The sequence below is a fragment of the Electrophorus electricus genome, chromosome 1, assembly GCF_041902795.1.
Source record: "Electrophorus electricus isolate QZ-2024a chromosome 1, ASM4190279v1, whole genome shotgun sequence".
NCBI lineage: Eukaryota > Metazoa > Chordata > Actinopteri > Gymnotiformes > Gymnotidae > Electrophorus > Electrophorus electricus.
In genome coordinates, this window is record NC_137497.1 from 24,583,721 (window position 1) to 24,606,220 (window position 22,500).

Below are 22,500 nucleotides of genomic sequence, written 5' to 3' on the forward strand. Positions count from 1 at the left end.
GCTGCAATTTTGGTCACCTGAGCGCAGACATTTTGCAAAATGTCTTACAGGATGAATATATTTAGAAACTCCCAACAACAGTGTGGTAAAATGAAGTGTTCTAATGTAAGATTTTCACTGAGTGATTTTATCTAGTTTATGTATGGAAACACTGTAAACATCAGTCTCTCTGCAAATACAACCCTTAAAATCTTAATTAAAACATTTAAAGCTGAACCATTGAGGTTCTGGACACATTGCAGGACTCTTTTACAATCACACAATTCCCTTGTGTTTTTGGGTGGGAGACCCTGTTCTCATTATGATTTACACCGTGTGTTCAACACATGTTGAGATGAACTGAACTGACAGCCGTGCTGGAGGAAAGAACTCAACAAGTTAATATTCATTCAATAGACCTGAAAGGTTTATTGGTTATTCCTTAAGATAAACCTGTGATCTCTCTCCACGAGTGTTTTTATGAAACATGTAGCTGGCTAACATTAGTAACCTTAAGCTTGCCAAGTTACAATATATTGTTGGTTACTACACCTAGATACCTCACGCTAACGTCATATTAGCTTGACTTAGGAGTAAATGTTGGCTGCTAATTTTCTCATCAAGCCAGAGACATCAAACTAAAATAGAACAGTGATGGTAGAAGACGTTGAGTCGGCAGAGAGAGAAACTGAGCAGACAGCTGAGAGTAAACTCAGGACATCTGAACACAGTAGTGAGGAACAATGTTCAGCACTGGATGAGAGAACCTGTGGACTTAATTACAAGAGAGAAAGAAAGACACACAAGACACAGGAAATAAGTAATCAGGAGATTAGGAGGAGAGAAGGAGTGAAGTGTGTGTGTGTGTGTGTGTGTGTGTGTGTGTGTGTGTGTGTGTGTGTGAGAGAGAGAGAGAGAGAGAGTGTGTGTGTGTCTCACTGGGTGCCTGATGTACTGTAATAAAGCTAATGAGGCTAATGTTAGCTTCCTTAAATCTAAGGAAATTGCTAGAAAATAAAATACTCCTGCTTGTTCGTTTACAGTTAGTATAGAGAGACAGAAAACAACCAGGATGAAGAGAAAAAGTAATGCTATTGCCATGGCAACCTTCTTTAGTAAGAAGACAGCAGGAGAGAGAAAAGACAGAAGAACTTGATGGTGAAAGTGTCCAGGAGGAGGACATGGAAGAGAGTGAACAAAGCAGACAGAGACAGAGGAGCCAGCTGTGTCCTCTCTCACTGTAGCCTGTAGCCCCACAGGTCTGCTGTAGTGTCAGCTGTGTCCACTCTCACTGTAGCCCCACAGGTCTGCTGTAGTGTCAGCTGTGTCCACTCTCACTGTAGCCCCACAGGTCTGCTGTAGTATCGGCTGTGTCCACTCTCACTGTAGCCCCACGGGTCTGCTGTAGTGTCAGCTGTGTCCACTCTCACTGTAGCCTCACAGGTCTGCTGTAGTGTCAGCTGTGTCCACTCTCACTGTAGCCCCACAGGTCTGACGTAATGTCAGCTGTGTCCACTCTCACTGTAGCCCCAAAAAGGGCTGCTGACTTGTTTATTTGGGTTTTTTTGTGTTAATATAAATGGTTGATTTTTCTGAATAAATTAGTTGTGTGAAGTAGCGATATTGTGAGTTGAAGTTCTGATCCAACTGAAACAACATGTGAACGGTCCTCTTCTCCCCAGTATTTTACTGTACACATACAGTCCATGAAGGACAAACTCCAGGGACACATTTCATGTCAACAGCAGACATGAGATAGTTGCCTCACACACACTTAACTGACTGATTGGGTCTGAGTCACACACACACCTGACTGACTGATGGGGTCTGCCTCACACACACCTGACTGACTGATGGGGTCCCTGACTCAACTATTGAGCCTCCGGGATTCTCGGTGCACCACAAAGACAGAACTCAGGACCTCACTGGGAAAAGCAAAGGCAGAGGAGAGTGTTTCATGTTCAGTGACTCATAGTGTGAGCACACAGGAATGTAAACACTAGTAAAAGATTATGCTGTCTGCATTCTGTCCAATCAATACTGCAGTGTTCATTCCTCCATAATCACTACTGCAGTGTTTATTCCGCCATAATCACTACTGCGGTGTTTATTCCTCCATAATCACTACTGCAGTGTTTATTCCTCCATAATCACTACTGCAGTGTTTATTCCTCCATAATCACTACTCTGCATGTCTTTCAACAATATTTTCTGTTTGTATATTAGTGTATTTGTATTTGTGAAACATTGAATGAGATCTATGTTGTTCTGTTTCCTGTTATGGTGTTAGGGGTGGGATATTTTGATATTTGGACTCTGATTATGGTAACTGCCATTCACTGCCCTATGAACCAACCATCCATTATTTGGTCACCTGTCTTAGGTTGCTAATGAATGTTATTTGTCATGTCTTTGTCCATTTTGTCTTTGATGAAGACACGGTAGTGTTGAAATGTTGCTGTGTTTGTGAAATTAAAAGTCTGAAAATGTATCAGTGTGTTCCAGACCTTTCAAGCTCTTCTTTACATTTTTATTAGCAGTTCAGATCTTTTAATTCATCATCCTCTGACTGAACTACATTATTTACTGTATTTACTCTTTTACAGACTATCTGGCTGTGGTCTCACTGAAGAGTCTTGCAAATCCCTCACATCAGTTCTACAAACAGAAAACTCTTCACTGAGAGAGCTGGAGATGAATAATAATGACCTGCAGAATTCAGGAGTGGAGCAGCTCTGTGCTGGACTGAAGAGTTCACACTGTAAACTGGAGATTCTTGGGTGAGTTTCTGTGACTATTTTTGAATGTAAATAAAGATCCATTTTAAAAAGGTCAGTGTCAACTCCCTTATAGTACAGTATTAAACAAACATTGTCAGGCAAGGCAATGCAAGGAAATTTACACTTTTATATTTTATTATAAAGTTGTCTTCTTTAAATATTTATAAATAGAGTTTTCTGTTGAAACCTCACTGCATTTCATTAAATGACCACACTGTGGAGACAAAGAGTTACATTTGTGATGCATGGGCAGATATTCAAGTCTAGAGGAGAAATATAACATTGTAAAGAGGAGACGCAGATGAGTCCTTGTCCACATGTACAGGTGTATTTATCACAATGCTGCTTCAACTAGGCGCTTTGGCATTTTGTCCACAAGCTGCAATTTTGGTCACCTGAGCGCAGACATTTTGCAAAATGTCTTACAGGATGAATATATTTAGAAACTCCCAACAACAGTGTGGTAAAATGAAGTGTTCTAATGTAAGATTTTCACTGAGTGATTTTATCTAGTTTATGTATGGAAACACTGTAAACATCAGTCTCTCTGCAAATACAACCCTTAAAATCTTAATTAAAACATTTAAAGCTGAACCATTGAGGTTCTGGACACATTACAGGACTCTTTTACAATCACTTGATTCCCTTGTGTTTTTGGAAGGGAGACCCTGTTCTCATTATGATTTACACCGTGTGTTCAACACATGTTGAGATGAACTGAACTGACAGCCGTGCTGGAGGAAAGAACGCAACAAGTTAATATTCATTCAATAGACCTGAAAGGTTTATTAGTTATTCCTTAAGATAAACCTGTGATCTCTCTCCACAGGTGTTTTTATGAAACATGTACCTGGCTAATATTAGTAACCTTAAGCTTGCCAAGTTACAATATATTGTTGGTTACTACACCTAGATACCTCACGCTAACGTCATATTAGCTTGACTTAGGAGTAAATGTTGGCTGCTAATTTTTTCATCAAGCCAGAAACATCAAACTAAAATAGAACAGTGATGGTAGAAGACGTCGAGTCAGCAGAGAGAGAAACTGAGCAGACAGCTGAAATTAAACTCAGGACATCTGAACACAGTAGTGAGGAACAATGTTCAGCACTGGACGATTGAACCTGTGGACTTAATTACAAGAGAGAAAGAAAGACACACAAGACACAGTAATCAGGAGATTAGGAGGAGAGAAGGAGTGAAATGTGTGTGAGTGTGTGTGTGTGTGTGTGGTGCTTAGCATGTGTGGTGTTTTGTATTACATCAGAACTTTAGGTCAGACGTTTCTGTACACATAATTCATCATTTGATAATACATAATTCAGATACACTGAGAATTATAACCACACGTAGAAATATAACCACACGTAGAATTAAACCAGACCTCGCACTGTTTAGTTCAGGACCAATATGACTACTGTTTATACACAGTAAACCAGACCTCACACTGTTTAGTTCAGGGTCAATATAACTACTGTTTATACACAGTAAACCAGACCTCGCACTGTTTAGTTCAGGGCCAATATAACTACTGTTTATACACAGTAAACCAGACCTCGCACTGTTTAGTTCAGGGCCAATATAACTACTGTTTATACACAGTAAACCAGACCTCGCACTGTTTAGTTCAGGGCCAATATAACTACTGTTTATACACAGTAAACCAGACCTCACACTGTTTAGTTCAGGGCCAATATGACTACTGTATATACACAGTAAACCAGACCTCACACTGTTTAGTTCAGGGCCAATATGACTACTGTATATACACAGTAAACCAGATCTCACACTGTTTAGTTCAGGACCAATATGACTACTGTTTGAAATCTTATTTATTACACAGATTGACACAAGTATATTTAATTTACTGTTTATAATGCTTCACCTCAATTGAAACATGTGTGTGTGAGGGAGAGACAGAACTATTATTTGTGTGTGTGTGTGTGTTTGTGTGTGTGTGAGAGAGAGAGAGAGAGAGAGAGAGAGAGAAACACAACTATTATCTGTGTGTGTGTGTATATATATATGAGAGAGAAATTGAGAGAGAGACAGAGAGAGAGACAGATCTATTATTTGTAAGTGTGAGACAGAACTATTATCTGTGAGTTTGTGTGTGTGTGAAATAGAGAGAGAGAGACAGACAGATCTATTTGTTTGTGTTAAAGAGGCAGAACTATTATCTGTGTGTGGCCCCCACTGATGGAATGTGTTCCTCACTGGACCACCACTGACAGAATGTGCTCCTCACTGGACTCCTTGTTGTGCTCCTTGTCTTTCTGCTTCCTCCATACAGGAGAACAAACACTGACCACAGAAAATACTTAAAACCACAAGATGTCTGGAGGGCTCAGAAGTTCAGAAACAATAGTGAAGGTGTTTTGCAGGGAAAATATATAAAATACAAATAGTGGGAGTGTCAAGGCACTGCTCTGTTAAAAAAAAAAAAAAAAAAAAGGAAAAAATGTATAAAACTCTTATTTAATGCATTGTTCATAGCAACACTCTAATACAATGGTTATGCTACAGTTTTAATATGTGTCCAAGCTACATCCCACACAATATAGTAACATGGCCGTCTTTAGGGTTCACAAATTATGAAGAAAATCATCAGTATTATCTTACAGTGTTTGATAAATGGTAAAGGAGTGTTGGAGGCAGCCATCTTCAGTTGCTGGTTATTTCAGCTGCAGATGATTAGAGAGAGATACCAACCTTTATACATCTCTGTTATGTGCCAGTGTAGGGGGAGAGACCACAACAGACACTTTATTCTGAGCACAAACCATTATTACAAAAAAGAAATAGAGATCTACAAACATGCCAAATAAAAACCAAACCCAACACATGCTCCACCCCAAACCTGTCTTCATTAAACATAAACCAGAAGAGGGAAAAGAAAATACAGTAGTAGATGTAACAAGTTCAAATCCACTCAGTGAATGTACAGTAATCTTCTACACCCACAATATTTTATGTTGATACACACAGCCACACAATAGACTACACTATACAACACTGGCTCAAATGACCTGGGGGAGTTGTTCTAGGACAGAGCCAACTCTGGAAACTGAAGGTACAAATCTGTGTTCTATTAGCATGCCTGTGTTCAGTCTATCAATTAAATCTTATCAGGCTGCAGTTATGGAGTGTTTGTAGTTTCACTGTAACTACAACACTGTGTGGTAGCAGCAGGGTGTGTTTGGGTGTGTGTAGGGCACCAGAATGGTCAGAAACAGTATAACACCATTATATGTAGTGAAGATAATGTTCCTAATATTTTTCTCAAGTAAAACTGGGAGCACACGAAACAGCAGAAAACAGTTTGGTCTAGAGATACAGTAATAACCTTGTGATTGTTGCCCTTGTGTTTTTAGGAAGTCTATGTTGACGTATGAAAAAATGTCAAAAGGTACTATAAAAACACTCCACAAATTTTTTAAATTGTACCATTTGAAAAAAAAATAAAGGCAGTAATAACATGAATATCCAAGAAGCACTTGTATCCAGCAGTAACAGGAATATGAGTGACAAGTTTCTCAATTTGAGTGACAGTAATTTTATCCAAACACATATGTGGTAGGACGGCCGGGGCAGCAGAATATTGAATGACGTCATTACAGTGGCCAATAGCATCAGAGGAGCTGTTTTACTGAGGTGAAGGGAACTGTAGTGGATCATGAAAATGACAGAAAATCTCAAACTGGAATTGGAGGATATTTGCTGCTATGGTGATTTCCAAGAGAAAAGGAAAATTCCAGAAAGGGACAGCCAAAAAGTAAAAGTAGATGGACTAAGACAGACAGACAAAGCTTGTATGAGTTTTTCACTGAATCTCTGATCGTCATTCATGGCTAACAGCTAACTAGCTAATATTAGCAAAGAAAGTCTAGCTATGTTGATTTGTTTACTTGTTTACTGTTCAGCACAGATATCTAACCAGCTAACAGTCTCAACAATTTGACCAAACCGTCAATAAGCAAGATTGGACTTCTTGCCATTGCAACAATCAAGTTAAAGTCTTTTGGAGAAATGCGGTTGGATCTTCACGTAGTTGAGAGCAGGAGGGAGGAGCGTGAGGGTGTGACTTATAACATCTGGTGTTCATGAAGTACAGCTGTGTATTAATCTGTCATGTCCCCTACATCAGTTTAAACACATTTAAAGCTTGTAGCTAGGTTACAGGTGGTTACTAGGTTACAGGTGGTTACTAGGTTACAGGTGGTCAGCAGGTTACAACCGCGATCACGCTATCCGCGATTCACGGTCAAGTCATCCGCGGTTTAAATTATGCGCCTATATGCGTGATTTTACGGTATTTCGCTGCTCACCGCAATCCAACTTCCTAAGCAAAGAAACAGACGCGTATTTTTAAGAGCTTTAATGGACATGCACGTTTACAACATTTAAAAGTACAAAATACAGTTTACTTGATTGAACTAGTTTAATTGCATAATTAGATTAAACACAATTGGTAATATATTTACACAGCTTAATAAGCATTGTGGAAAATGCTTTTTCTACATAATGTTTCTCAGAAGGTTATTATAGATCTTGACTGCCAGCTGAAACAGGGGTCATCACTAGTGAAATGTGGCAAATGTGCAGGGCAGGAGAACTCCAGGGCTGAAATATTCCACTGCCAATTGAATGGTGGCCCTTGGCCATCACCAGATCATTAATAAATCTATATTGAAGTTTTACATATTTTTCTGAATTTTAACAAAATGCAAAAGCAGTTCCACTACCACATGTGAGTAGAAGCCCTTGACTATTAGCAGAGTAAGTTTGGACACTCACTGTATAATGTCTTCATGAATCCATATTAAAGTCAAACTACCTTTAGGTGAAATAATACACTCATTTTGTATAGACTGAATTTGCAGAGTAAGTTTGGACAGATTTCACTCTACTATTTTTCATAAACTCCTATTAAAATAATAATAGCTTTGGGTGAATTCATGTACTCATTTCATTCAGGTTGATTTTGGATATCTATTTCTCAGAAATGTCCCATAAAGCCAAGACAGTTCCATGACCACATAAGAGTACATTTATGTTTACTTTTACAGCATTTGGCAGATGCTCTTATACAGAACGACTTAGAAAAGTGTTTTGTCATTTCCTCATAGAACAGATCCTAGCCAGTAAAGTAGGTTAGAGTGCAAGATACCAATGAACTAGAATACTGTTGAAATACAGGGATCAATGCTAATGTCTAGAAGTACAAAATACATTTAAGCTCTATAACAGAGAATCAGTGCAATAAACAATAAGTACTAGAGTTAGTCAACACAGGAGCAGTCAACATCAGTAATAAACAAGTACTAGAGTTAGTCAACATAGGAGCAGTCAGAGTAGTAAACAATAAGTACTAGAGTTATTCAACATAGGAGCAGTCAGAGTAGTAAACAATAAGTACTAGAGTTAGTCAACATAGGAGCAGTCAACATCAGTAATAAACAATAAGTACTAGAGTTAGTCAACATAGGAGCAGTCAACATCAGAGTAATAAACACCCTACAAGAAGTACTAGAGTTCCAGTTAGTCAACATAGGAGCAGGATCAGTGGTCATTTAAATATTCCACAAACAGATGGATCTTCAGTCTGTGTTTGAAGACTGCGAGGGACTGCTGTCCGGACAGCACGCGGAAGTTTAATAATCCCATATTAAAGTCATACTACCATTAGGGGAATTCATGTACTCATTTACAATATGCTGATTTTGGATATCTATTTCTCAGTGATATTCCCATAATGACAAAATAATTCCACTATACTATATACTATGGAGTATGTTGTGATATCTGTTGTATCTACTGTAGACTATATTGTATTGTCTGTTGTATCTACTGTAGGGTATATTGTAATGTCTGTTCTATCTACTGTAGGGTATATTGTGATATCTGTTGTATCTACTGTAGGATATATTGTAATGTCTGTTGTATCTACTTGCAGTCTAGCTAGCTGTAATTTTGAGGAAAACACTTGTGAAAATCTGGCATCAGCTTTGCAACTTCCAAAAAGTATGCATCACTTAGGATTCTTAGACTTTATCTCTGAGTCACAGGTCCAGAAATGTGACAGTGTTTTTACTCCTGTTATCACAGCCAGATGTAGAATTCTGCCAAGATTTTACTGGCATCATCTCATACAGTCTGACATGTAACAGTCTTATAAGACCACTGAAATCACACAGTGTAAGTCCAGCTTCAGGGTTCTTCTGATGTAGGTTAATAGTCACTAGAGTTCTGAAGGGCTGAATAAAAATAAGAGCTAAAATAAACACAGACAGCAGTGATCTGGAGAAGAGTCAACAAAACCATCTGCCATGGAGGATGCCAGAGAGAGATGAGAGTGGAGGAACCTGCCACTACAGTTACCAGCCTCTCTAGCTGCCCCATGCAGGCTGCTCTGGAAGTGCGTCTCACTCTCTGTCTCTCTCTACCTGTTTTCTTCCTTTCTGCAGACTGTCTGGTTGTTTGGTCACAGAGGAAGGCTGTTCTTCTCTGGCTTCAGCTCTGAGGTCAAACCCCTCCTACCTCAAAGAACTGGATCTGACGTACAACCACCCAGGAGAGTCAGGAGTGAAGCTGCTCTTTGCTAGACTGGAGGATCCCCACTGCAGACTGGACACTCTCAGGTATGGAACGTTAGTGTGTGCATGCGTATGTGGGTTTGTTTGTGTGTGCTTACGTGTATATGTGTGTGTGTGTTTGTGTGTTGGTGTCTGTGTGTGTTTATGAAAGAGTGAGAATGACAAAATACTGAAAACTGAGTCTTCCATTCCTGAGTAGTGCAGTTCCCATATCATACTGTGGTGGCTGGTGAGTTCACTCTCCATCATTCTCCTGTAGGAACTGCTGAGTTTTAGTTGACATGCTACATTTCCTCAGCCTCCTCAGGAAGTACAGATGCTGTTCTGTCAGGAGTTTATAAACTCTGTTCCATTTTTTGAGGTTAGCTGTAAATTCATTTAAGAACCACAGGGTGTCAGTAGCAGCGAGTCAGTCCATGTGTGTAGCGATCATAGAGTGAGAGAATACAACTCCAAGAGTTCTAGTTATTGTAGTTATTATAGTTATTGTAGTTATTATAGCCGTGCTAATGCAGTTGTCTGCGTACATCTCATACCTTTTGAAAACATTGTAGTTGTGTGTAGTTTATTGTATTGTTATTTGTAATCACAGATCATTATTTGGTGGATAATGTTATTCTCTGTGAAGTTTGCTGCATTGTGTTTTGTGTATATCGGTACTTGTTGTGGCTGGCTTGTTGTTGATTTGTCTTTCATGTGATTCAGTTTCATGTTTCCTCCTGTTGTCAATAAAACTGTGAACAAGAGCTGAACATTTTCAGAGTTCTGATGTCAGGAGAGTGTTTACCTGCAGGTCATGCTGTGTATCGTACATAAGCAGAGGACACAAGTTCAAGTTCAAGTTTGGTTTATTTGTCACATACATAGTCATACACAGTACAACACGCAGTGAAATGGTGGAGAGTGCTCTGTCCAAACTGAGGAAGAGAACCAGGGGTGCATAGAGAAAGAAATATATATACAGATAAATATATATTCTATGTATGTACAAAAATATATTAACAATGTATGTACAATATATGTATATTATGATTATATACACAATGTACAATGTATATGGTTGAGTATATATGTACACAATCTACAGAATGTACAGATCCATTGTATAGTACCATATCTACAGTTGTTGTAACAGGTTAATTGAGTATAAATCTAAATCTATATATACAGATGTACAGATATACAGTCATGTTACGTGGTGGTCCCCACAGTTTATCAGTTTCCCTGATTCAGGGCCAGAATGGCCTGTGGGAAGAAGCTCCTCTTCAGCCTCTCTGTCTTGGCCTTCAGGGAGCGGAAGCGCCTCCCTGACCTCAACAGAGAGAAGAGTCTATTGTTGGGATGGGTGGGGTCCTTCACAATTTTCCTGGCCTTGGTTTGGCACCGCTTGTAGTAGGTGGTCTGCAGGTCAGGAAGTTCCGAGTGAGTGATGCGCTCTGCTGAACGCACTACCCTTTGGAGTGCTTGTCTGTCCTGCTTGGTGCTATTTCCAAACCGGACTGTGATGTTCCCCGTGAGGATGCTCTCGATAGTGCAGGTGTAGAAGTTCCGCAGTACCTTGGAGGGCAGTCTGAAGTCCCTTAGGCGTCTGAGGTGGTAAAGACGCTGACGAGCCTTCTTTGCCAGGGAGCTGGTATGGCGGGACCAGGACAGGTCCTGCGAGATGTGAACACCAAGGTACCTGAAACTATCTACTCTCTCCACCGTGGTTCCACTGATCGTCACAGGTTGGTAGTGCCGCTCCTGCTTCTTGCTGCAATCCACGATCAGCTCCTTTGTCTTACTGACGTTTAGGAGGAGATTATTTTCCTGGCACCAGTTTTCCAGGTGTTTAATCTCCTCCAGGTAGGCCCTCTCGTCGTTGTCCGAGATCAGACCCACGACAACGGTGTCATCAGCAAACTTGACAATGGTGTTAGAGCTGGAAGTGACTGTGCAGTCGTAGGTGTACAGTGAGTAGAGCAGGGGGCTTAGGACACAACCCTGAGGAGCTCCAGTGCTGAGGGTGAGGGTGGATGAGGCGCAGTTGCCCACCCGTACTGATTGTGGTCTGTCTGTTAGGAAGTTGGAGATCCAGTCGCACAGGGATGTATGCAGTCCTAGATCTCCCAACTTAGTAGTGAGTAGGGAGGGAATGATAGTGTTAAACGCTGAACTGTAGTGGACAAATAGCATTTTAACATAATTTCCCCTCCCTTCGTCCAGGTGAGTCAGTGTAGTGTGGAGCAGATGTGCAATCGCATCGTCAGTGGAGCGGTTGTGGCGGTATGCAAACTGCAGTGGGTCCGTGGAGGCTGGCAGTGAAGATGTGATGAAGTCTCTAACTAGCTTTTCAAAGCACTTCATCACGACTGATGTGAGGGCGACAGGGCGGTAGTCATTGAGGTCGGAGGGTCGAGGTTTCTTCGGGACGGGGACGATGGTGGACCGCTTGAAGCTGGACGGGACAATACCGAGCGTCAGGGAGAGATTGAAGATGTCGGTGAATACCGGGGCTAGCTGATCTGCGCAGGCTTTGAGGACCCTCCCGCAGATACCGTCTAGTCCCATCGCCTTCCTGGTATTCACCCTTTTAAACACTCTCCTCACGTCACTCTCCGTGATGATGAGAGGGCGCTGTTCTATGGTGGGCCCCGCGCTTGTGCCATTGGCTGCGCCGATAGTGCCATTTGCACTAGCACCGTTAGCATTGGCGCTGTTAGCACTAGCGCCGTTAGCATTGGCGCTGTTAGCACTAGCGCCGTTAGCATTGGCGCTGTTAGCACTAGCGCCGTTAGCATTGGCGCTGTTAGCACTAGCGCCGTTAGCATTGGCGCTGTTAGCACTAGCGCCGTTAGCATTGGCGCTGTTAGCACTAGCGCTGCTAGATGTAGCCTCGAAGCGAGCAAAGAATGTATTCAGCTCGTTCGCCAGAGACTCATCCGCACTCATCAGCCCAGAGGGTGGGCTCCTGTAGTCCGTGATCATCCGTAGTCCCTGCCACAGGGATCTAGAGCCACTCTGCTGGAACTGTGTCTCTAGTTTCTTCCCGTAGTGCCGCTTCGCCTCCCTCACCGCCCTGCGCACTCCGTATGCTGCGGACTTGTACTCGTCCATGTTCCCGCTGATGATCCCCGCATTGTAGGCAGCAGTGCGAGAGTTCAGAGCCTCGCGGATGGTTCTGTCCACCCAGGGCTTCTGGTTGGAAAACTTCTTGATGGTGATTCTTGGGATCGTGTCGTCCACCAGTTTCCCAATAAATCCTACTACTGCCTCCGTAAACTCGCTGACATCATCAGTGCTGCGCCGGAACATGTCCCAGTCCGCGTCATCCAGAGCGGCCACCGATTGGTCTGTCCAGCGCGCGACCTCCCTCTGAACCGGAGCTTCCCGTTTCAGCCGTTGTTTATATTTTGGTAGGAGGAAGATGGCGGCGTGGTCCGACTTACCAAACGGTGGATGAGCTAGTGCCTTGTAGCTGTCCTTGTATGGGGTGTAGCAGTGATCTAGTGTCCTATTTCCCCTGGTGGGGAAGGTTACGTGCTGGTAAAGGTTGGGCACTGCACGCTTGAGGTTAGCGCTGTTGAAATCCCCAACCACAATAAGTGCAGCGTCCCGGTGCTGTGCCTGAAACTGTGTGAGAGCCTCATGAAGTTCCCACAATGCAGTGTCCATGTTAGCCTGAGGTGGGATGTACACGGTGTTGATGATGACCGAAGTGAACTCCCGAGGAAGGTAGAAAGGACGAAGTTTGAGGGCGAGCAGCTCCAGGTTGGGTGAGCAGGAGCAGGCGAGAGTAACAACGTTGGCATTGTTGCACCAGCTGTTGTTTACCATCACACACACTCCGCCGCCTCTCGATTTCCCCGAATCTGCCGTCCTGTCCATGCGGTGAACCGAGAAGAACTCGGCCGGCTGGATAGCGTGGTTTGGTACCGCTGGGTTCAGCCACGACTCGGTGAAGCAGAGGAGATTGCAATCCCGAATGTCCCTCTGGAACTTTATCCTGGCCCGGAGGTCATCGAGCTTGTTGTCCAGAGACTGGACGTTGGCTAGCAGGATGCTGGGTAAGGGAGCTCGGTGTGCCCGAGCCCTCAGCCTGTTCCTGACGCCGGCTCGCTTTCCTCGCGGCCTTTTCCTCGCGCCGCGTCTTCTGTTTTCCCTCAGGATCTCCGTCGGCCATCTTTGGTCCGTGATTACAGACGGCTTGAGGTGAGTGCTATGTAGATTAAGAGAAATAATGGCGTCTCTGCTGTACGAGATACGTGCCGTGGTGTGTAGAGAAGGGCTGCGGAGAAGTCAGGGGTAGCGGGAAGAGCGAAAAGAGCGAAAAAAGTGCCAGGTGTGGACGGAGCAGTCATGACGGCAGCCGACCTCACCGGCGCCATCTTGCAGTAGACACAGCAGATACTGTTGGGATTTCTTTATGATGTGGTGTTTGTTGTAGGTCCAGGTGAGGTGCTCACTGATGTGGGGTGTGTGTTGTAGGTCCAGGTGAGGTTCTCACTGATGTGGTGTATGTGTTGTGGGTCCAGGTGAGGTCTTCACTGATGTGGTGTGTGTCGTAGGTCCAGGTGAGGTCCTCACTGATGTGGTGTGTGTCGTAGGTCCAGGTGAGGTCCTCACTGGTGTGGGGTGTGTCGTAGGTCCAGGTGAGGTCCTCACTGGTGTGGGGTGTGTTGTAGGACCAGGTGAGGTCCTCACTGATGTGGTGTGTCTTGTTGGTCCAGGTGAGCTCCTCAATGATGCGTTGTGTGTGTTGTAGGTCCAGATGAGGTCCTCACTGATGGGGTGTGTGTGTTGTAGGTCCAGGTGAGGTTCTCACTGATGTGGGGTGTGTCGTAGGTCCAAGTGAGGTCCTCACTGATGTGGGGTGTGTGTTGTAGGTCCAGCTGAGGTCCTCACTGATGTGAACTCCAGGAAGGTGAAGGAGTTCACATCCATCTCTCCTGTCTGTAGTGGTGTGTGCTGCTGCTTCTCCTTCCTCCTTGGGTCAACAATCTTCTTAGTCTTGTCTACATTCAGGGAGAGATTGTTGTCATGACACCATGTCACCAGGTCTGTCACCTCCCTCCTGTATGCTGTCTCATCCAGTGATCAGTCAAACCAGTTTGATGATGCTGGTGTTATACTGGGTGGCCACACAGTCCTGGGTGGTCCCAGTGTTCTCAGTCCTTGTGCTGGATGTACATTGCCAGTTCTGACTGACTGATTCTGTCTGTTAGAAAGTTCAGGCCCCATTTACAGAAGGAGGGTGTGAGTCCAGTGGTGAGTGTTTCAGTCAGTTTGGTTGGGGTGACTATGTTGACTGCTGAGCTGTAATCAGTGAACAGCACTGGAACATAACTGTCCATGTCCTCCAGATGTGTGAGAGACGTGTGGATGTCAGTGCTGACAGTGTCCTCAGTGCACTGAGAGAGAGAGAGAGAGAGAGAGAGAGAGAGAGAGAGAGAGAGAGAGAGAGAGAGAGAGAGAAGGAGAGCCAGAACTATTATCTGTGTGTGTGAGAGAGAGAGAGAGAGACAGAACTATTATTTGTGTGAGAGAGAGAGAACTATTATCTGTGTGAGAGAGAGACAGAACTATTATCTGTGTGAGAGAGAGAGAGACAGAACTATTATCTGTGTGTGAGAGAGAGAGAACTATTATCTGTGTGAGAGAGAGACAGAACTATTATCTGTGTGAGAGAGAGACAGAACTATTATCTGTGTGAGAGAGAGAGAGACAGAACTATTATCTGTGTGAGAGAGAGAGACAGAACTATTATCTGTGAGAGAGAGAGAGACAGAACTATTATCTGTGAGAGAGAGAGAGACAGAACTATTATCTGTGAGAGAGAGAGAGACAGAACTATTATCTGTGAGAGAGAGAGAGAGACAGAACTATTATCTGTGAGAGAGAGAGACAGAACTATTATCTGTGAGAGAGAGAGAGACAGAACTAGTATCTGTGTGTGAGACAGAGACAGAACTATTATCTGTGTGTGAAAGAGAGAAATAGAGAGAGAGACAGAACTATTACCTGTGTGTGAGAGAGAGAGAAAGAGAGAGGGAGACAGAACCATTATTTGTGTGAGACAGAGAGAGAGAGAGAGAGAGAACTAATAACTGTGTGTGAGATAGAGAGACAGAACTATTTTTTGTGTGTTTGTATGAGAGAGGGAGAGACAGAACTATTATCTGTGTGTATGTGAGAGAGGGAGAGAGAGAGAGAGACAAAACTGTTATCTGTGTGAGAGAGAGACAGAACTATTATCTGTGTCTGTGCGAGAGAGAGAGAGAGAGAGAGAGAAAGAGAGACAGAATTATTATCAGTCTGTGAGAGAGAGAGAGGGAGAGAGAGAACTATTATCTATGTGTGAGACAGAGAGAGAGACAGAACTATTATCTGTGTGTGAGAGAGAGAGAACTATTATCTGTGTGTGAGAGAAATAGAGAGAGAGAGACAGAACTATTATCTGTGTGAGAGAGAGAGAGACAGAACTATTATCTGTGTGCGAGAGAGAGAGAGAGAGAACTATTATCTGTGTGAGAGATGGAGAGAGAAAGAGAGAGACAGACAGAACTATTATCTGTGTGTGAGAGAGAGAGAGAGAGACAGAGAGAGACAGAACTATTATCTGTGTGAGAGAGACGGAGAGATAGAGAGAGAGAGAGACAGACAGAAATATTATCTGTGTGTGAGAGACAGAGAGAGCCAGAACTATTATCTGTGTGTGAGAGAGAGAAAGGTAGACAGAACTATTATCTTTGTGTGTGAGAGAGAGACAGAACTATTATCTGTGTGTGAGAGAGAGAGAGACAGAGAGAGAGAGAACTATTATCTGTGTGTGTGTGAGAGAGGGAAAGAGAGAAAGAGAGAGAGAGAGACAGAACTATTATCTGTGTGTGAGACAGAGAGAGAGAGAGAGACATAACTATTATCTGTGAGACAGAGAGAGAGAGACAGAACTTTTATCTTTGTGTGAGAGAGAGAAATAGAGAGAGAGAGAGAGAATTATCTGTTTGAGAGAGACAGAGAGAGAGAGAGACAGACAGAACTATTATCTGTGTGTGAGAGAGAGAGAGAGAGACAGACAGAACTATTATCTGTATGTGTGAGAGACAGAGAGAGAGAACTATTATCTGTGTGAGACAGAGAGAGAGAGTGAGAGAGAGAACTAATAACTGTGTGAGAGAGAGAGACAGAACTATTTTTTGTGTGTGTGTGAGAGAGAGACAGAACTATTATCTGTGTGAGAGAGAGACAGAACTATTATCTGTGTGAGAGAGAGAGAGACAGAACCATTATTTGTGTGAGACAGAGAGAGAGAGAGAGAGAGAACTAATAACTGTGTGTGAGAGATAGAGAGACAGAACTATTTTTTGTGTGTTTGTATGAGAGAGGGAGAGACAGAACTATTATCTGTGTGTATGTGAGAGAGGGAGAGAGAGAGAGACAAAACTTATCTGTGTGAGAGACAGAACTATTATCTGTGTCTGTGCGAGAGAGAGAGAGAGAGAGAAAGAGAGACAGAATTATTATCAGTGTGTGAGAGAGAGAGAGAGGGAGAGAGAGAACTATTATCTATGTGTGAGACAGAGAGAGAGACAGAACTATTATCTGTGTGTGAGAGAGAGAGAACTATTATCTGTGTGTGAGAGAGAGAAATAGAGAGAGAGAGAGACAGAACTATTATCTGTGTGCGAGAGAGAGAGAGACAGAACTATTATCTGTGTGAGAGAGATGGAGAGATAGAGAGAGAGAGACAGACAGAAATATTATCTGTGTGTGAGAGACAGAGAGCCAGAACTATTATCTGTGTGTGAGAGAGAGAAAGATAGACAGAACTATTATCTTTGTGTGTGTGAGAGAGAGACAGAACTATTATCTGTGTGTGTGTGAGAGAGGGAAAGAGAGAAAGAGAGAGAGAGATACAGAACTATTATCTGTGTGTGAGACAGAGAGAGAGAGAGAGACATAACTATTATCTGTGAGACAGAGAGAGAGAGAGACAGAACTTTTATCTTTGTGAGAGAGAGAGAAATAGAGAGAGAGAGACAGAATTATCTGTTTGAGACAGAGAGAGAGAGAGACAGACAGAACTATTATCTGTGAGAGAGAGAGAGAGACAGACAGAACTATTATCTGTATGTGTGAGAGACAGAGAGAGAGAACTATTATCTGTGTGAGACAGAGAGAGAGAGTGAGAGAGAGAACCAATAACTGTGTGTGAGAGAGAGAGAGACAGAACTATTTTCTGTGTGTGAGAGAGAGAGACAGAACTATTTTCTGTGTGTGTGTGAGAGAGAGACAGAACTATTATCTGTGTGAGAGAGAGAGAGAGACAGAACTATTATCTGTGAGAGAGAGAGAGACAGAACTATTATCTGTGAGAGAGAGAGAGACAGAACTATTATCTGTGAGAGAGAGAGACAGAACTATTATCTGTGAGAGAGAGAGAGAGAGAGAGACAGAACTATTATCTGTGAGAGAGAGAGACAGAACTATTATCTGTGAGAGAGAGAGAGACAGAACTATTATCTGTGTGTGAGACAGAGACAGAACTATTATCTGTGTGTGAGACAGAGACAGAACTATTATCTGTGTGTGAAAGAGAGAAATAGAGAGAGAGACAGAACTATTACCTGTGTGTGAGAGAGAGAGAAAGAGAGAGAGGGAGACAGAACCATTATTTGTGTGAGACAGAGAGAGAGAGAGAGAGAGAGAACTAATAACTGTGTGTGAGAGATAGAGAGACAGAACTATTTTTTGTGTGTTTGTATGAGAGAGGGAGAGACAGAACTATTATCTGTGTGTATGTGAGAGAGGGAGAGAGAGAGAGACAAAACTGTTATCTGTGTGAGAGAGAGACAGAACTATTATCTGTGTCTGTGCGAGAGAGAGAGAGAGAGAGAAAGAGAGACAGAATTATTATCAGTGTGTGAGAGAGAGAGAGGGAGAGAGAGAACTATTATCTATGTGTGAGACAGAGAGAGAGACAGAACTATTATCTGTGTGAGAGAGAGAACTATTATCTGTGTGTGAGAGAGAGAAATAGAGAGAGAGAGAGAGACAGAACTATTATCTGTGTGAGAGAGAGAGAGAGAGACAGAACTATTATCTGTGTGTGAGAGAGAGAGAGAGAGACAGAGAGAGAGACAGAACTATTATCTGTGTGAGAGAGACGGAGAGATAGAGAGAGAGAGAGAGAGACAGACAGAAATATTATCTGTGTGTGAGAGACAGAGAGAGCCAGAACTATTATCTGTGTGTGAGAGAGAGAAAGATAGACAGAACTATTATCTTTGTGTGTGTGAGAGAGAGACAGAACTATTATCTGTGTGTGAGAGAGAGAGAGACAGAGAGAGAGAGAGAACTATTATCTGTGTGTGTGTGAGAGAGGGAAAGAGAGAAAGAGAGAGAGACAGAACTATTATCTGTGTGTGAGACAGAGAGAGAGAGAGAGAGACATAACTATTATCTGTGAGACAGAGAGAGAGAGACAGAACTTTTATCTTTGTGTGAGAGAGAAATAGAGAGAGAGAGACAGAATTATTATCTGTTTGAGAGAGACAGAGAGAGAGAGAGACAGACAGAACTATTATCTGTGTGAGAGAGAGAGAGAGAGAGAGACAGACAGAACTATTATCTGTATGTGTGAGAGACAGAGAGAGAGAACTATTATCTGTGTGAGACAGAGAGAGAGAGTGAGAGAGAGAACTAATAACTGTGTGTGAGAGAGAGAGAGACAGAACTATTTTCTGTGTGTGTGAGAGAGAGAGGCAGAACTATTATCTGTGTGTGAGACAGAGAGAGAGAGAACTAATAACTGTGTGAGAGAGAGAGACAGAACTATTATCTGTGTGTGTTTGTGTGAGAGAGAGAGAAACAGAGAGAGAGACAGAACTATTATCTGTGTGAGACAGAGAGAGAGAGAACTAATAACTGTGTGTGTGAGAGAGAGAGAGAGAGAGAGACAGAACTATTTTCTCTGTGTGAGAGAGAGAGAGACAACTATTTGTGTGAGACAGAGAGAGAGAGACAGAACTATTATCTGTGTGTGAGACAGAGAGAGAGAGAGACAGAACTATTATCTGTGTGTGAGAGAGAGAGAACTTATCTGTGTGTGTGAGAGAGAGAGAGAGAGAGAGACAGACAGAACTATTATCTGTGTGAGAGAGAGAACTATTATCAGTGTGTGAGAGAGAGAGGGAGAGAGAGAACTATTATCTATGTGTGAGACAGAGAGAGAGACAGAACTATTATCTGTGTGTGAGAGAGAAATAGAGAGAGAGACAGAACTATTATCTGTGTGAGAGAGAGAGAGACAGAGAGAGAGAGAGAACTATTATCTGTGTGTGTGTGAGAGAGAGGGAGAGAGAGAACTATTATCTATGTGTGAGACAGAGAGAGAGACAGAACTATTATCTGTGTGAGAGAGAGAACTATTATCTGTGTGTGAGAGAGAGAAATAGAGAGAGAGAGAGACAGAACTATTATCTGTGTGAGAGAGAGAGAGACAGAACTATTATCTGTGTGTGAGAGAGAGAGAGAGAGAGAGAGACAGAGAGAGAGACAGAACTATTATCTGTGTGAGAGAGACGGAGAGATAGAGAGAGAGAGAGAGACAGACAGAAATATTATCTGTGTGTGAGAGACAGAGAGAGCCAGAACTATTATCTGTGTGTGAGAGAGAGAAAGATAGACAGAACTATTATCTTTGTGTGTGTGAGAGAGAGACAGAACTATTATCTGTGTGTGAGAGAGAGAGAGACAGAGAGAGAGAGAACTATTATCTGTGTGTGTGTGAGAGAGGGAAAGAGAGAAAGAGAGAGAGAGAGAGACAGAACTATTATCTGTGTGTGAGACAGAGAGAGAGAGAGAGAGACATAACTATTATCTGTGAGACAGAGAGAGAGAGAGACAGAATTATTATCTGTTTGAGAGAGACAGAGAGAGAGAGAGACAGACAGAACTATTATCTGTGTGAGAGAGAGAGAGAGAGAGAGAGACAGACAGAACTATTATCTGTATGTGTGAGAGACAGAGAGAGAGAACTATTATCTGTGTGAGACAGAGAGAGAGAGTGAGAGAGAGAACTAATAACTGTGTGTGAGAGAGAGACAGAACTATTTTCTGTGTGTGTGAGAGAGAGAGGCAGAACTATTATCTGTGTGTGAGACAGAGAGAGAGAGAACTAATAACTGTGTGAGAGAGAGAGACAGAACTATTATCTGTGTGTGTCTGTGTGAGAGAGAGAGAGAAACAGAGAGAGAGACAGAACTATTATCTGTGTGAGAGAGAGAGAGACAACTATTTGTGTGAGACAGAGAGAGACAGAACTATTATCTGTGTGTGAGACAGAGAGAGAGAGAGACAGAACTATTATCTGTGTGTGAGAGAGAGAGAACTTATCTGTGTGTGTGAGAGAGAGAGAGAGAGAGACAGACAGAACTATTATCTGTGTGAGAGAGAGAACTATTATCAGTGTGTGAGAGAGAGAGAGGGAGAGAGAGAACTATTATCTATGTGTGAGAGAGAGAGAGAGACAGAGAGAGAGAGAGAACTATTATCTGTGTGTGTGTGAGAGAGGGAAAGAGAGAAAGAGAGAGAGAGACAACTATTATGTGTGAGAGAGAGAGAGAGAGAGAGAGAGAGATAACTATTATCTGTGTGAGACAGAGAGAGAGAGAGAGACAGAACTTTTATCTTTGTGTGAGAGAGAGAAAGAGAGAGAGACAGAACTATTATCTGTTTGAGAGAGACAGAGAGAGAGACAGAACTATTATCTGTGTGTGTGAGAGACAGAGAGAGAGAACTATTATCTGTGTGAGACAGAGAGAGAGTGAACTAATAACTGTGTGACAGAGAGAGAGACAGAACTATTATCTGTGTGTGTTTGTGTGAGAGAGAGAGAGAAACAGAGAGAGAGAGACAGAACTATTATCTGTGTGAGACAGAGAGAGAGAGAGAGAGAACTAATAACTGTGTGTGTGTGAGAGAGAGAGAGAGAGACAGAACTATTTTCTCTGTGTGTGAGAGAGAGAGACAACTATTTGTGTGAGACAGAGAGAGAGAGACAGAACTATTATCTGTGTGATTGAGAGAGAACTATTATCTGTGTGTGAGAGAGAAATAGAGAGAGAGACAGAACTATTATCTGTGTGAGAGAGACAGAGAGAGAGACAGACAGAACTATTATCTGTGTGAGAGAGAGAGAGAACTAATAACTGTGTGAGAGAGAGAGAGAGACAGAACTATTTTCTGTGTGTGTGTGAGAGAGAGATAGAACTATTATCTGTGTGTTAGACAGAGAGAGAGAGAGACAGACAGAACTATTATCTGTGTGTGTGAGAGCGGGAGAGAGAGAGAGAAAGAGAGAGAGAGACAGAACTATTATCTGTGTGTGAGACAGAGAGAGAGAGAGAGACAGAACTATTATCTATGTGTGAGACAGAGAGAGAGACAGAACTATTATCTGTGTGTGAGAGAGAAATAGAGAGAGAGAGACAGAACTATTATCTGTATGAGAGAGAGAGACAGAACTATTATCTGTGCGAGTGAGAGAGAGCGACAGAACTATTATATCTGTGTGTGTGTTTCTTTAGGGTGGAGCACGCAGGGGAGATCAGAATGAAACCAGGACTAAGAAAATGTAAGAAGTTAACACACACACACACACACACACACACACACACACACACACACACACACACACACACACACACACACACACACACACACATACACACACATACACACACATACACACACATACACACATACACACACACATACACACACACATACACACAGTATTTGTGATCTCTCCTCTAATGTGTCTTCTTGTGTGCAGATGCGTGTGATCTCACACTGGACCCAAACACAGCACACACACGTCTCTTTCTGTCTGAGGGGAACAGAAAGGTGACGCGTGTGAAGCAGCAGCAGTCGTATCCTGATCATGCAGAGAGATTTGATTACTGTAAGCAGGTTGTGTGTAGAGAGAGTCTGACTGGACGCTGTTACTGGGAGGTTGAGTGGAGTGGGGGAGGGGCTGATATATCAGTGACATATAAAGGAATCAGGAGGAAAGGAGGCAGTTATGACTGTAGGTTTGGATGTAATATAAAGTCCTGGAGTCTGAGCTGCTCTGATAACAGTTACACTGTCTGGCACAATAA

The 22,500-nt window shown here is 42.6% G+C and overlaps 1 protein-coding gene across 1 annotated transcript in view; it reads left to right on the plus strand.

Moving 5' to 3' along the window:
• The window catches only part of LOC145657530 (ribonuclease inhibitor-like), a 23,223-nt gene that overhangs the window by 554 nt on the left and 169 nt on the right, over positions 1–22,500 (plus strand). The window contains exons 2-4 of the mRNA XM_081712854.1: positions 9,227–9,400; positions 21,925–21,971; positions 22,173–22,301. Of these exons, the coding sequence (XP_081568980.1) occupies positions 9,227–9,400; positions 21,925–21,971; positions 22,173–22,301 (350 nt within the window). The remainder of the gene's footprint in view (positions 1–9,226; positions 9,401–21,924; positions 21,972–22,172; positions 22,302–22,500) is intronic.